Source organism: Ischnura elegans, chromosome X (assembly GCF_921293095.1).
Source record: "Ischnura elegans chromosome X, ioIscEleg1.1, whole genome shotgun sequence".
NCBI classification, from domain to species: Eukaryota; Metazoa; Arthropoda; class Insecta; order Odonata; family Coenagrionidae; genus Ischnura; species Ischnura elegans.
This window is the reverse complement of record NC_060259.1, coordinates 52,898,751-52,913,756: the sequence shown is the minus strand read 5'-3', so window position 1 is coordinate 52,913,756 and position 15,006 is coordinate 52,898,751. Positions and strand designations below refer to the sequence as shown.

The following is a 15,006-nucleotide window of genomic DNA, read 5'->3' as shown; positions in this document are numbered from 1 at the left end:
AGTCCCATCTTCCATCTTACCCTAAAAATTCGGATAAACTGGAACTCGATCCCTGGTCACTCGCGGCTGCGGTTACAGTCCGCGCGCCTTGACGCACTTTGCCACGGCTGTTAAAATGATAGGTAGCGGGAAGATTCGAACTCCCGATCTCCTGTTTACTAGACAGGCGCTTTAACCATCTATGTCACGGCGCCACATACGAATGGAATATCTCCTACTAATTCACCTCACCATTCTCCCACTCATTCACAATCAATACTTTTGAATTTATGTTATAAGATATAAATACAAAATTTATGTAGATTGAACTTATTTAATATAGTTTACCCATTAATCAACCTATTAAAATCATTCTTCCGGAAAAAAGGAAAATTAATAAATTAATAAATGAATGCAACATTTTGATTTGACCCATAAATATCCTCTACCAACACCAAAGAGTCAATGAGACCGCAATTAAAATTTTCAGCCAAAATGCAGTGTGATGGCCCTTTTCGAAAATGACTGGCTGACTTAAGTATGGCGGAAATAATTCGGCTATCAAAAACCATCTCACTTGGTTAACCATTCCAGAAAAATCTAGGGAAAGTTTATTTTATTTATTAAATTTTACAGAGCCATGAAAGCCTCCGATGTGTTTTGTTAACTTACGTTTAGACTTAGGTCCACAAGAAGGCAGATGAATTTGCACCTTACGTCGTTTACCGACCACCTGCCCCTGCTTTTTCAATGTTCAGGTAGATAATGCTACCTTATCCTTCCTTCCATTTTGTTTCTAAACTTCATAATTAACTTCATGAACAAAGAAATAAAAGTGGTATTCATAAGAATGTCGACTTAAAATAACTTTTTTGCTTATAGACGCTTACTCAAAACTATATATTACTTATTTTACTCATAATTTCCGCCCTCTCAAAAGTGAATTATGGGCTTGTTACGTAAAATAAGCTTTTATAGAAACACTTTCACGATCGAAAGTATGTTAAAAGGTATACGTCGCTGGTGAATCCATAACTTAAAATTCTTTACTGACCATCACCGAATGCATTATTCACGCTCCTTTGAAGAGGGTTTCCTGTCATTATGACAAAGCTAGATTTGATTGAGCTGATAACAACTCTGTCTTGAAAAGGTTCCTAGATTCTTCGTAAAAAGTACCGGACCAGAACTAAATCTTCACATTCTACTGCAATTAATCCTTACTTGTATAATTATTAGTACAACGTTTTTCCATCTTTCAATATTTATTACAGGTATTGAGTCATATTGCGTTGCCTTTTTAAATAAAGTCGTCTTATTTTTTCCAATTCTTGTTAGGATTTCGTCTGGAGTATACGGCACCTGGCTGATAAGAACAGCTGTTATTTACGCCCAAATTTAAAGAGCATCAAATCTGTTAATTTAATTAATTTAATTTTCTTTTAATTTAAAGCTTTCATTCCGCATGAAAAATTGGTGATGCATTACACTTCAACAGCCGAATATTAGCCCTTGAACAACATAAAACCACCTCTACCTAATATTAGTCAATACGATCTCTTGAGCAGAAGGAATTTCGCTCAGTTCGATTCTGACTCAACCTATCCTTGTTCTTATGCTATCTATACTGCCATTATCCTCATTGGAAATAGTGCCTACATAAGTGTTTGTGCCCCTGATTTTGCTGAAGTGAAAATCTGTCGCCTGCAAGATGTTTCCATTTACTGGTATGCCCCATAAATCACGATGAACTTAGACTTCCTTGCATTAAAAGTGAAGAGTAACACTCATCACTTTTTCACCACCTTTTTAAGAGGTTGTAAGTCTTATGAAAATTCAGCTACCAGTGCAGTATCATCAGCAGAAGGTTTTATCAAAAGTAGCCGTTTTACCAGTAAACCTTTAGCTATGTTGATTGATTGTACAGTAATATTATTTGTAGTAAATCTGTATGACAATTTGTATGCATTTACCATATTTTAATTGTTTCAACTGAATTTACTGCCTGGATTATATCCTCTTAGTTTAGCAGCGAGGGGTGACACGCAATTCAGTCTCGCACATCCGTTGATTTCTATTTCCTCTGAATCTTCCACCTGTTAACGCCAAGTCTCAAATATTTCACGCGCTATTTATTCCATATCCCTTGCTAGGGTTTTACGGGGAGGCCGTGCCGGCGGACTGTGGCTGCACGGCCGTGCAGAAGACGCATGGCTTCGCGCTGGCGGGCCGCGTGCCTGCCGGAGCCGTGCAGCGGGCCGCTGAGGTGGCCCTGTTCCGGGGCCGAGCCGTTCTGCTCCTCCGTAACCCCTACGAGGCCTTGCTCTCCTACCGGAACTTCCTGTATGCGGGACACACTGGCTTCGCACCGCACGATAGGTTCAGAGGCCCAGGTAAGGTGGGAGGGAGTTCAGAAGCTAAATGATTTATCATCACCGATCTACAGCCCTAACATTTCAATTAAATGCCTCGAATTAAAACTCCTCATGACCAATAATGTAACCTCATACCTTTGGCTTTACAGAACTTGGTAAAATTGGCATGAAAATTTTGAAGACGCATGTCAACCCTAACACCGGTGGTTTTTTGTCTTTTTTTGTCAAATTTTCTTAATCGTTATCACGTTATCGCGTTATCACATTGAACTTTTCAGGGTATAAAGAGCAGACATTTTTCAATACTTGTCTGGGTACCAAAAATTATGAAAAGGTTCTGGGTTCGAGTCCCAGTCAGACCGCATTTTTACCCAGTGATTTCTGGCTTTTACCATCTACCTCAGCACCGTTGTCCTCGTCCTTTTCCTACTATGTGTTCCTATCACTTTCTTTCCCTCTCTATGATTTTATTTTCTTGTAAATATTAAGAAAATACATACGGGAAAATACCGGGGTCAAATTTTCAAACTTGAGATACAGCCAATGTGGACCAGCGGATGCTCGCTGCAAATTAAAAGATGATAAAATAAGTTTGAACGAGTGATACGGCACCAAAGCGGGGCGAGGGCCAGGGGTTCGTCCTCTATAAGAAACTGGATAGCGTAATCGTCCGCGCTGTGGCCCGGAAAGTCAAATGTTTGTTGTTCTAATCCTAGCCCAGGGGAAATACTTTGCTGTGGCAATTTATATGAATTTTACTGTAGTTCACGAGGCCCGTTTAAAAAAATCATAAAAAATTATTGGTTTAACGCAACCCGCTACTCTTATAAGCTTACCTTTATATATATATGCGTAGGTTTTCCTTTTTGTATCCTTCATCGCCTGCCCCATATATTTCAGCAGACGCCTTTTTTGCTGTCTTACCATAGCAGGTAATTTTAAACCTTTCCGCGCCCGAAGCATTACGTTTAGTTTCGAACCGAGTTACATCCCTAGTTGCCACCCTCCGCGAGATAATATGATAATTTATAAGCCGCCGCTAGTGTCGCTAATGGCAGAGTGATCCGAATTTCAAAGGGAAATAATCTGATTTTTACTAGATCCCACTATTCCAGCTATATATTGTCGTTGCATTTATCGAGAGAGTTGAGTTGGAACATAAAATTAATTAGATGTATTAATTTAAATTAAGAAAAGCAAAAATACCAATACACGTCATGGTGATCAAATTTTGTTGAATAGAGACTGAAATTCAAGGATTTAAGATTAAATAAGCCAAGGTTTTTGCTAATTCATTAATGTCTTAATTAACGTACATAAGTAGTCTTGAGTTGAATTATTAATGAACTCAACTTTCTTAGTAGAAATGTCGTGGAACATAGCTAATGATAAACGAAGATATCGTGTGCCCACAATTTATTTACAGAGTACTACACGTATTTCGATTGTTATACAATCATCCTCAGGTACGGATAGTAATTCGACTTATAGTAAGTTACTATTTGTACCTGAGGCTTATTGTATAACAATCGAAACACGTTTATTACTATGTAAATAAATTGTGGGCATACGATATCTTCGTTTGTCATTGAATTATTAAGTTTGTTATAAACTCGTTACGTTGATTTTGTGGCTGTACAGAGTGGGAGCGGTTCGCGAGTCGCCTCGCCGTGGTGTGGCGGGAGTTGGCGGCCACGTGGATCAACGTGAGTCGGTCGGATGCGGGCGGGGAGCGGCCCGCGGCCACTGTGCTGCACTTCGAGCGGCTTCGCCTCGACCCGGGCGGCAGCCTCCGCCGCCTGCTCGCCTTCCTCAAGCTGCCCCGCGACCCCGAACGCATCGCCTGCGCCCTCTCACACCTCGACGGACCCTTCAGACGCCCGCTCCGATCCCCTCAGCGGGCCCTCTTCCAAATCAGGTGAGCCACCAACGGTATGCCATCCCGAAAAATCAGACTTCTCTTTCAGGGACCTTGGTGGCACGCCCGGAACCACAAATATTACAAGTCGGCCTCCAAATGTGTTGTCACCGACCGCACATTTACAAATGTCGCAACTCGCGTCGCTGACGGACAAAGTGAAGTGAAAGGTATATTATATATATATAAATAATGTAAAGGAACTTCTTCTTGCCCTAGGGTGGGCACACAAAAAATCTTAGAAATTGACAGAAAAACGAAAAATAAAATAAAAGTGAGGAACTTACGGGGAAAGGTTGTTTTTACAAATTTTCGATGGGACGCAGCCCATCTTTCTCAAGTGAGAAGAGGAGGGAAAGTGAGGAAAGGGCATAAGGAAGGGTGCAAGGGAGAGGGCTAAGATGGAGGGAGGAAAAACGGTGGACGGGGATTGGTTGTTCTTTCTAATGGGCGCGGTTGATTCCTGGACCAGAAAACGCACGGAAAGCCCATATGCATGCCTGTTCCAAGTCCTTCAGCTCTAGGGGGGTGGTAGATGGGGGGAGGGAGGCTAATATTCCCACTTTATAGCATTGGTCAAACATAGCTTTGTGGGAGGAAGCATGAACGGCGACTGGAAGGGAAGCAGAAACAGAAGAAACGCTATTGCATGAAGAGCGATGCCCGTTCATTCGGATGCAAAGGGGAGTGGTGGATAAGCCGATATAAAAAGCGGGGCATTTCTGGCACAACAGTATATACACAATGTTTTTTGTTGTGCAAGAAATGTCCGACACAGAGGGGAGAGGGAAGGCAAGGAATTGATCGGGAAGGGGTTCGGTGATGAGGATGTGACAAGTTTTGCATCTTGCACGGTTGCAGGGCGAGGGCTGTGGTTTAATATAGGTACTTTGTTTGGGCAGTGGTTTGGTTGTTTTTAAGATGCTGGCCAGATTTGGTGGTCTTTTAAAAACGAGTGAAGGGCATCGCGGGAAAAATCTGGAAGTGGTTGTGTTGTCTGAGAGGATGGGGAAAAGGTCTTTTAGGGTCCTACGCAATACGTCCACGCCCGGAAAAAAGGTCGTACAGAGAGAAAGAAACTGCGACGAATTGTCCCCGCCTAGTTTTTTCGGGACATATGATTTTTTTCGGATCTTATTCCGGAGGAGGGGTTCCGGGTAACCCCTTCTCCTGAGAGCATGGTGTAAATTTGAAAGGAATCTATTAAGGGAGTCTGGACCACAGATTCCGAGCACAAAGTTTCTCGTCGACCTCTCCGAGATAATATTGAAACACAATTCATTCTCGTTCAATAACAATCACTACACACAGTCTAAGGGGTGCGCTATGGGGAGCCGGTTCAGTCCGTCCTATGCCAACCTTTTTCTTGGCCGTCTAGAACAGTCTTTTCTCTCCCAATACCCACTCACACCCACCCTTTGGGTCCGATATATAGATGATATCTTTCTTTTGTGGCCACATGGCATGGAATCCCTAATCACTTTCATCTCCTGCCTCAATTCATTTTCATCTGTAAATTTTACTTCATATTCCTCCTCCACTCATGTCACATTCCTTGATGTAGACATCTTTCTCACAAAAAATAAATTTCACACATCTGTACACATTAAAAACACAAACAAACAGCAATATCTACACTACAATAGCTGTCATCCGACACATACAAAACGCTCCCTCCCTTTTTCTCTTTCCATCCGTGGTCACAGAATATGTAACAATCCAGACTCCCTTAATAGATTCCTTTCAAATTTACACCATGCTCTCAGGAGAAGGGGTTACCCGGAACCCCTCCTCCGGAATAAGATCCGAAAAAAATCATATGTCCCGAAAAAACTAGGCGGGGACAATTCGTCGCAGTTTCTTTCTCTCTGTACGACCTTTTTTCCGGGCGTGGACGTATTGCGTAGGACCCTAAAAGACCTTTTCCCCATCCTCTCAGACAACACAACCACTTCCAGATTTTTCCCGCGATGCCCTTCACTCGTTTTTAAAAGACCACCAAATCTGGCCAGCATCTTAAAAACAACCAAACCACTGCCCAAACAAAGTACCTATATTAAACCACAGCCCTCGCCCTGCAACCGTGCAAGATGCAAAACTTGTCACATCCTCATCACCGAACCCCTTCCCGATCAATTCCTTGCCTTCCCTCTCCCCTCTGTGTCGGACATTTCTTGCACAACAAAAAACATTGTGTATATACTGTTGTGCCAGAAATGCCCCGCTTTTTATATCGGCTTATCCACCACTCCCCTTTGCATCCGAATGAACGGGCATCGCTCTTCATGCAATAGCGTTTCTTCTGTTTCTGCTTCCCTTCCAGTCGCCGTTCATGCTTCCTCCCACAAAGCTATGTTTGACCAATGCTATAAAGTGGGAATATTAGCCTCCCGCCCCCCATCTACCACCCCCCTAGAGCTGAAGGACTTGGAACAGGCATGCATATGGGCTTTCCGTGCGTTTTCTGGTCCAGGAATCAACCGCGCCCATTAGAAAGAACAACCAATCCCCGTCCACCGTTTTTCCTCCCTCCATCTTAGCCCTCTCCCTTGCACCCTTCCTTATGCCCTTTCCTCACTTTCCCTCCTCTTCTCACTTGAGAAAGATGGGCTGCGTCCCATCGAAAATTTGTAAAAACAACCTTTCCCCGTAAGTTCCTCACTTTTATTTTATTTTTCGTTTTTCTGTCAATTTCTAAGATTTTTTGTGTGCCCACCCTAGGGCAAGAAGAAGTTCCTTTACATTATTTATAATGCTCGTGTGAGTTTATTTCAAACGTACGAACAAAAATTGTACTACTAAAACATAGACACACGTAAAAAAAGGGACACTCACAAATAAACGTTCAGACGTTTCAGCGGATTGATCCGCTATCCTCAATGCTGAAGGTGAACTGCTGCAGGCAGGGTAAGTTCCTCCAGTCGCCCTCCTTGGTGAGGTAGTGGGGGTGGAAGAAGGGGAAGGGGAGAGGGGGGGAAAAGGGAGGGTAGGGTTTGTTTTGGCTTTTAGTGGGCGATGTTTAGCCCGGGCGTTTCAAACGCCTTTTCAACCCAGATGTGGGCCATCTCCCTCGTCCTCACCTCGATGATAGTTGCCCTCTCTGGCAAAACTTCAATGAAGGTTAGGGAAAAACATTGGTCGAAGGTACTGTTGTGTGAGGAAGTGTGAATGGGGATGGGTTCATGAAAGGGGGGAGTTTTGCAGGAGTGCCTATGGTTGTTCATACGGATGGATATGGGTGTGGTACATTCTCCTATGTAGTACGCGGGGCAAAAATTACAAAATAGCCTGTATACAACGTTGAAGGAAGTGCAAGACGGTGTGGAGGAGGATCTATTGATGACAGGTGAAGTGGTGGGGCGTAGCAGGGGGCAGCATTTGCAACGGGGGCGGTTGCATGGAGTCAGGGAGGAAGGTGGGGGCAGAGCGTGCCGTAGGAGGGGGCGGGTGGATTTTAAAATATTACCTAAGTTAGGTGCTCTTCTGTAGGCAATGGAGGGGCAGGATGGAAGAAGAGCAGCCGTGATTTTGTTTTTTCTGATGATAGGGTACAGATCTTTTAATATTTTTTTAATTTTTTGAGAGCCCGGGAAGTAAAAAAAAAAAATTTAAACGCTCTGCCCCCACCTTCCTCCCTGACTCCATGCAACCGCCCCCGTTGCAAATGCTGCCCCCTGCTACGCCCCACCACTTCACCTGTCATCAATAGATCCTCCTCCACACCGTCTTGCACTTCCTTCAACGTTGTATACAGGCTATTTTGTAATTTTTGCCCCGCGTACTACATAGGAGAATGTACCACACCCATATCCATCCGTATGAACAACCATAGGCACTCCTGCAAAACTCCCCCCTTTCATGAACCCATCCCCATTCACACTTCCTCACACAACAGTACCTTCGACCAATGTTTTTCCCTAACCTTCATTGAAGTTATGCCAGAGAGGGCAACTATCATCGAGGTGAGGACGAGGGAGATGGCCCACATCTGGGTTGAAAAGGCGTTTGAAACGCCCGGGCTAAACATCGCCCACTAAAAGCCAAAACAAACCCTACCCTCCCTTTTCCCCCCCTCTCCCCTTCCCCTTCTTCCACCCCCACTACCTCACCAAGGAGGGCGACTGGAGGAACTTACCCTGCCTGCAGCAGTTCACCTTCAGCATTGAGGATAGCGGATCAATCCGCTGAAACGTCTGAACGTTTATTTGTGAGTGTCCCTTTTTTTACGTGTGTCTATGTTTTAGTAGTACAATTTTTGTTCGTTCGCCTCGATCGGCCACATATTTATATTATCGCTTAGTGCGCTTTCATCAAGATTTTATATATATATATATATATATATATTATATATAACTTTCGTGATTTGACCTTTAGCTGATGACGTGCGGTCTGAGAGACCTCTGCGTTTTTAAAATTATGAATATTTTCTAAATGGCTGTTTAAAAAATCTAAAATCATTGTTATCTTCATATTTTTGTTTAATAAGGATATAACAATATTAAAATTAAGCATTTTCATTATTTTTTTCCGTAAAATTTCAAATTAATTCAATTAGCGGTCTGAAAGACCTCACGTCTCGCCTGCAGAATGCATCAAGAAAAGGAATAAACGAGATGAATTCAGTTATTTTCTATTAGTTGGCCATCTTTCTTTAACATTTAAGGCCTTATTTTGAATTATGGCGAGATATTGACACTTAAAAACGATAATAATAACTCATGTGTTTTTGACATCCGTTTTTGGATCCTGTTTAAAAATTACTTTTTTTTACCGAAAAATTGATTCGTTTTGCTAACGCAAAAAAAGGCTTGGAATAGTTTAGAAGATAAATGAACATAAACTTCACCAATAAAAATGCCGTCACAACATTTTATGAATATTTGATTTATTGCGGTTTCCCAGACCGCACGCCACTGGTAGTGTAACAAATATTTTACGTCACTGGTTAAGGGCTAAATTTATATTATTTTAATCTTGACCGTCTCTCGCTGGAAGCACTGATGAATGTGCATGTCCTTTGGATTTATAAATGATGATTTTGATAACATTTAGTTTTTTTAGCATAATAATACGTATGAAATACAAAATGGCCGTTAAGGGAGGTCTGGTACAACAGATATGTGGGAGGAATGGGAAAGTGTCCCACTCCTTCCAACCACTATTTTTTTTAAATTTTTATTATATAAGGCATTTTAATTTTTTGCATTAGGTAATTATGCTTAATAAGTAATCCAGAATGGTAATAGTGAAAAAATACAGATAATGTACCAGTGCCAAATTGTACCATTCTGGAAGCTGTGAAAATAGTTTGTGATGAAGGCAATAGTGTGAGAGAGGTAGCAAGAGTAAAGACATCATAAAAATCTGCATTGTCAAGACATGCAATGAAAGCATTTACTTCCAAGGACAAGGAAAGTGTAATTTTTCAAAGTAATCTGATATGTGGAATGGTTTTCCTCTTTTGTACTACACAGGGAAAGTTTAAGTAATGAGTATGATGATGGATATAATGTAAAATTCAAGCAAAAAAGGGGAGTCAATTTAAAAATTTTCCTCCCTCAAGAAGAAGACATTAGTTTCATAGAGGAAAAAGATATTGCTCTGACACTAAATTGTCCAATTTTGTTTAAAGACACTGAAAGAGTGAAATCCTTGTTTACATTTACTACTATTATCGTAAATCGTATAAATATGATCAGAAATAACTACAATATCTATTATTTACGTATTTTGAATTAATCATTTATTTTTTGCCATTTTTGCACTTGTACATTAGTTTTCTATTCCTCCCACTTAACCGTCCCATTCCTTCCGGAATTAGGGAGAACTAGGACAAATGTCATGTGTTCAGAAAATGCAAAATTCCACAGTAGTCACCCATTCTAATTTCTCGAGGAATTTTTTATGGAATTTAGATAGGTCAAGGCAACTAAGCATTGCAAAAAAATTGTTTTAAGCCGCTAAAATTAAAAAAAAAATTGTATTCCAAAATGTGTCCCAGTCCTCCCTAATCTCCCCTTACTCCCCTTCCCCGGAACTGGAGTAGGGCTGAAGGGGCACGTGCGGATTTCAGGGGGCGGCAAAATTTAAAAAATTTATTTAAAAAGTTGTTTCACTTTTCTAATTAATTTTTTAACGACAATAATTAATTTATTAATTATTAAACAATAATATTAATAAAACATCAAGCATGAGATGTGTAATTCCAATTACCGCATCTAAGAAATAGCTTGCGCACGTATCATATTATTGTGTTAGAGGTACAACTTAAAAAGAGAGGTATCAAAATTTTATTTGGTAACATTTTTAAAAGTACTGAATTTGTAATTGCTATTTGCTATTTTAATATTGAAGTTAGAAATTTAAATGCTATATAGCTTTTGTAAACATGCATTGCACAGTGTGCAGCCATCTTGAGCGCTCTCGTCTATATATACGATGGGTGAGGGATATTCTTATGTGTCATCAATAACAACGTGTCATTCTCCATTCTCCACCCATCAAAATCCATCCCTACCCAAGAGGATTCTTTGTACCCTTCGATGTGGAAAGCGGCAAAGAACTGGTGCCCGGACAGCCTTACGAGATGTGAGCTTATTTCCTAGACTGCTACTCGAGTACTCATTATATTTCTGGGTCCTAAAGTACAGAATGACATGTATTGATACTCTAGAGCCCATGGGATAGACAAATGTCTCCCTAACTGAGGCGGATACTTGAATCCTTCCATTATTTCCCGAATAACTCGACGAATACGAAAAGGGTGTCTGGTTGAAAAGTAATGCTTACTAGACGAATAAACAAACGTGTATTCGAGTACCGATCTCACTGATCGAGTATTTATCTCGATACTTGAGGGGCATCCATTTACTTGAATACCCTTAATCGAGTGTATTACGCTGTCTCAGCCGTGATAGTGGAATTTAGTTGGTAATGTGAAACAAAACCAAAATCTTTGTCATTCCTCGTGATGTATTTAAACTCTGACTCAGATTTCGTCATTGCACATGATAAGGTGCTAATGCTCTACAAGAATATTTGCCTGTTCGTACCTGAGTGGTGGTATGATGACGTACATCATACCTAATTGTATCTGATGATGACGAGCAGCGTTAAAATCTGAGCCGTTGAAATATATTCATGAGGACTTACCATGTGATGAAATAAATGCGGCTAATACTCCAAATTTATGTAGTTCACCAGAGACCGGGATTTTGGCACCTGAGAGTCATTTTCTGGGTAACCTAGTCGGGTTTCCAAAACCCGGGTCGGTTTTTGTATTGCATAAGTGTGGATTATTTTATTGTTTTGCCGTTATTTTATTCATGATGAATGTGCAGTTATTCCCCAAATATTAACCCCAAAGTATTTCCTTGACTAGCAGACCTGCTACCTCCTTTGCAGGCAGTCTTTTCCTGATGTGCTAGGAGCGTTTATCACTATAGTATCCCACGTTTTTGTACTTTTTTGTACCATATTTTCATAAATACAGGTATATTGTCTATCCCACTGTAAACAATCAAGTTTTTTTCATTTTTTTCTGCTCCAGCAAGTCCTTAAATTCCAAAAGCACAACAAAATACTTTCATCCTGCAAGTTAGACTTCATATATGAGGATATGTTAAGTGCTCAGTATAATTTACGGGATAGAAACCCCTGATTTCACTGTAAAAAAAAACTAAGATTTTTTTAAGACAGAGAATCCACATGAAACCATTCTAGTCTCATTTTTATAGCTCAAAACTTGAGAGAGGGAAGACGTGAGAACGGAGACGAGAGAACAAACTGGATACAGAATGAATGACAGGGATTCTATCTGTAAAATTAATGTGCACGTAAACTAATTTTGACTCATGATAGCGGAGTTAAATTTGGCACTTTCTTGCCACCTCTCTTAGTAAGATGTGGGCTTCACCCTAACCTTCCCAACTCTACCATGAGGTTGTTGTGACCTTCTTGTCTGTCTCGCCTTAGGGACCCCTTCTCTGCCGACTTGCACCGCATCCTGGACGCGGCCATCGCCGACGTGGACCATATGCTCATCAAGCGCGGCTGGGGCCGGGCGCCCACGCACCTCTACAAGTTCTACGGCGGTGGGCGGAGACGCGGGGGACGGGGGGAGTGGCGGCGCGGCCGGCACAACGCCTCCCGCGCTCTGCACCCGGGACCGATGGACGCCGCGCCCGCCGGCTAGGAGGTCGGCCGGGCGGTCGGTCGGTCGTTGGGCCGAACGCTCAAATCGAATCGCTTTGCAAGAAAACAAGCCGTATACATGTACCGATTTGTGTATATAAATGTGCATGCAAGTTTGCGCGATATCGTGGGCCGATAATGCAGGCGAAGGTTGGTGTCGACCATTGGGGAGCAATATGGGTAGAGGGCAGATGAAGTCACCCGAAACGAGACCAGCATGACAGCCTTTTTTGTCACATGATGGCAGGGGAATGTCACGGAAGAATTTCTCACCGATGACGTTCGTTGTTCGTTGCTCAAGGCGAACTACCATTACATAAATAATTGTTTATACCACTTCCTCCTTACTATATGCAGCCAGTATATATAATCACCTCTTTAAATCAAACAGCAGCAGCCAATTGATTGGTATTACATGTTTGGAGGTGCACATATAATCATGCCCACAGAGGGTAAACATTTCTTCCGGCTGCCATCGAGGCCTGCATCTTTTACACCAAGTTCCACTCATTGATACAAAAAACTAAATATACTATCGTGTCGTGGCCTGTTATATTGTGAAATGGTTGAAATATTAAGCAATTAGTGGTGACCGCATCATATTATTGAAGCATTTTTCAGCGGTATAAACAAAATATTGTCAGTATCTCTAACTGCTGTCGTTAGAGTTTCTCGAAATTCGTTGCTGTCCGAAGGGCCATTGGAGTGAAGTCGTATACTCCCGGGCAACCCCGATGCCGTCACGTGATTTGTGTTGGTCTCATTTTCCCACAGCTTGCAACGCGCCCTCTACCGATATTACTGCTCAATGGTGTCGACAAGAATCTCAGCGAAGAGAGAATGTCCGTTCAGTTGGGCTGGTCCCCAAGAGATTTGTACTCGTGGTGTGCAGACTTACGACAATGGGATTTGATTGACTGGAGTCTTCACAAGGCCAACCCTATCCCTGTAACCCTGTAAACAAGGAACGATCAGGCACTCAGAAAGTCGATCCCCATATCCTGGGAGATGAAGTTAGCGAAGACAAAATATAATTAATTAGCTTAAAGTATCCGATTAGCACAGGCGCACAGTACTTAGGCTCAAACTTAAAATATAGCTGTTAACCGGCGTTAAATAGCATTATAACCTTTAATTGGTATTAAAGGGAAATCTGATAACGTGTTAGTTTTTTTAAAAGGCTTTGAAGAGAACCCCCAGCCAAAAGATACTGCCGCAGTAAAAACAAGTATTCAAATTAAAGTAGGAAGCCTGCAGATGTGAACATGAAGCCAAGCAGCCACCAAAGACTAATTTTTGAAAACTCAGGTCTACATTCAATAATGAATGTTTGGTCCCGTGAGCGAACTTAAGAGAAATTCAGGGTGGAAACAAAATTATTTAAATGCCTAAATTGTAGGAACAATTGTCTATGCCACAATGAACCTATCTGGTGCAATTATGAGGAGCCTCATTATATCGAATAAAGCAAATTAAGAATTTTATCGCAATCTGAAAAAAATCAACCTTCTGTTTCCGAAAACACTTTTCCTGCATTGAAAAATCCCAATGATAAAAACAAATCAATGTTAGTCATCATAGATACTTTGATTTCCAGAATGGAGATATGACTTAGTGAAAAGATTTTCGTCGTTAACGGTGGGGAATTTTTCACAGGCAGAAGCTTCCCCAGTTTCCTGACCGATTCTCCGAAAACGTAACGCATAACATAATAAGCTTGTTGCACTAAGCCATGATTGCACCCTTCATAATAGCAATATTGGATAAAACTGATAATCCATGTATAAAACAAATGAATGTTAGCAATTACGCTCCAGCTACAAGGTATAAAAGCAGCGCCAAAGCGGCATGATCGTTAATTTATTACTTGTTATCTCTTTATTGACGACAGATGTTACTGAAAAAGGGTTCATATTCCTCTGCATGCGCAAATAATACCGAGCAAGGCGTCTTTGCATTTCCGTCCAGCTCAGCACTTTTTAAATATGAACATGTATTTTTAGAGTAATGTTTATGTACCATCAAGTGTATATAATTCTTAATGAATTTTGTTCATTGATTAATTACACCCCAAATGTTTTACAGTTAATAAAGTGATTGATTCAATTGTGATTTGAGTTTGCGTGTTATGAGATGATCTCATAATTTCGACGAAGAAGAACTCTAACGATTATCATGTGAGCCACCCATAGCAACCAAACTGGGATTTTTTTAAATTTGGAGTAATTTGAAATTTGGGTTCAAAGTCAATGTCTACGAAAATTTTCGTACTTGCTACGAAAAATGCACTCGGATTGCATCCTGAGAAAATAGTTTGAATGAGAGCCGGAGGTGGCTTTAAGTATTGCTGTTCATAAATATTTGTGTCACCTCATAAATTTCAATATGGATATTCAAGAAAAAAGCACATATATATCGATCAATATATTTTCAATAATGCTTTTCAGAATCATATTTTAAATGAAGCTATTGTTGAACCGGAAGTCATTAAAATTGTATGTATTCTCCAACATTTTCTTGCATGGGTTGGGAAGAAAAGAA

The 15,006-nt window shown here is 41.1% G+C and overlaps 1 protein-coding gene across 2 annotated transcripts in view; it reads left to right on the top strand.

Moving 5' to 3' along the window:
• Window positions 1-14,577, top strand: part of LOC124171384 (WSCD family member AAEL009094-like) — a 53,083-nt gene extending 38,506 nt beyond the window's left edge. For both annotated transcript variants that reach the window (XM_046550555.1, XM_046550554.1), the window contains exons 5-7: window positions 2,133-2,372; window positions 3,996-4,272; window positions 12,247-14,577. In XM_046550555.1, the coding sequence (XP_046406511.1) occupies window positions 2,133-2,372; window positions 3,996-4,272; window positions 12,247-12,466 (737 nt within the window). In that variant the 3' untranslated portion in view covers window positions 12,467-14,577. The remainder of the gene's footprint in view (window positions 1-2,132; window positions 2,373-3,995; window positions 4,273-12,246) is intronic.
• Window positions 14,578-15,006: the final 429 nt, after the last annotated feature.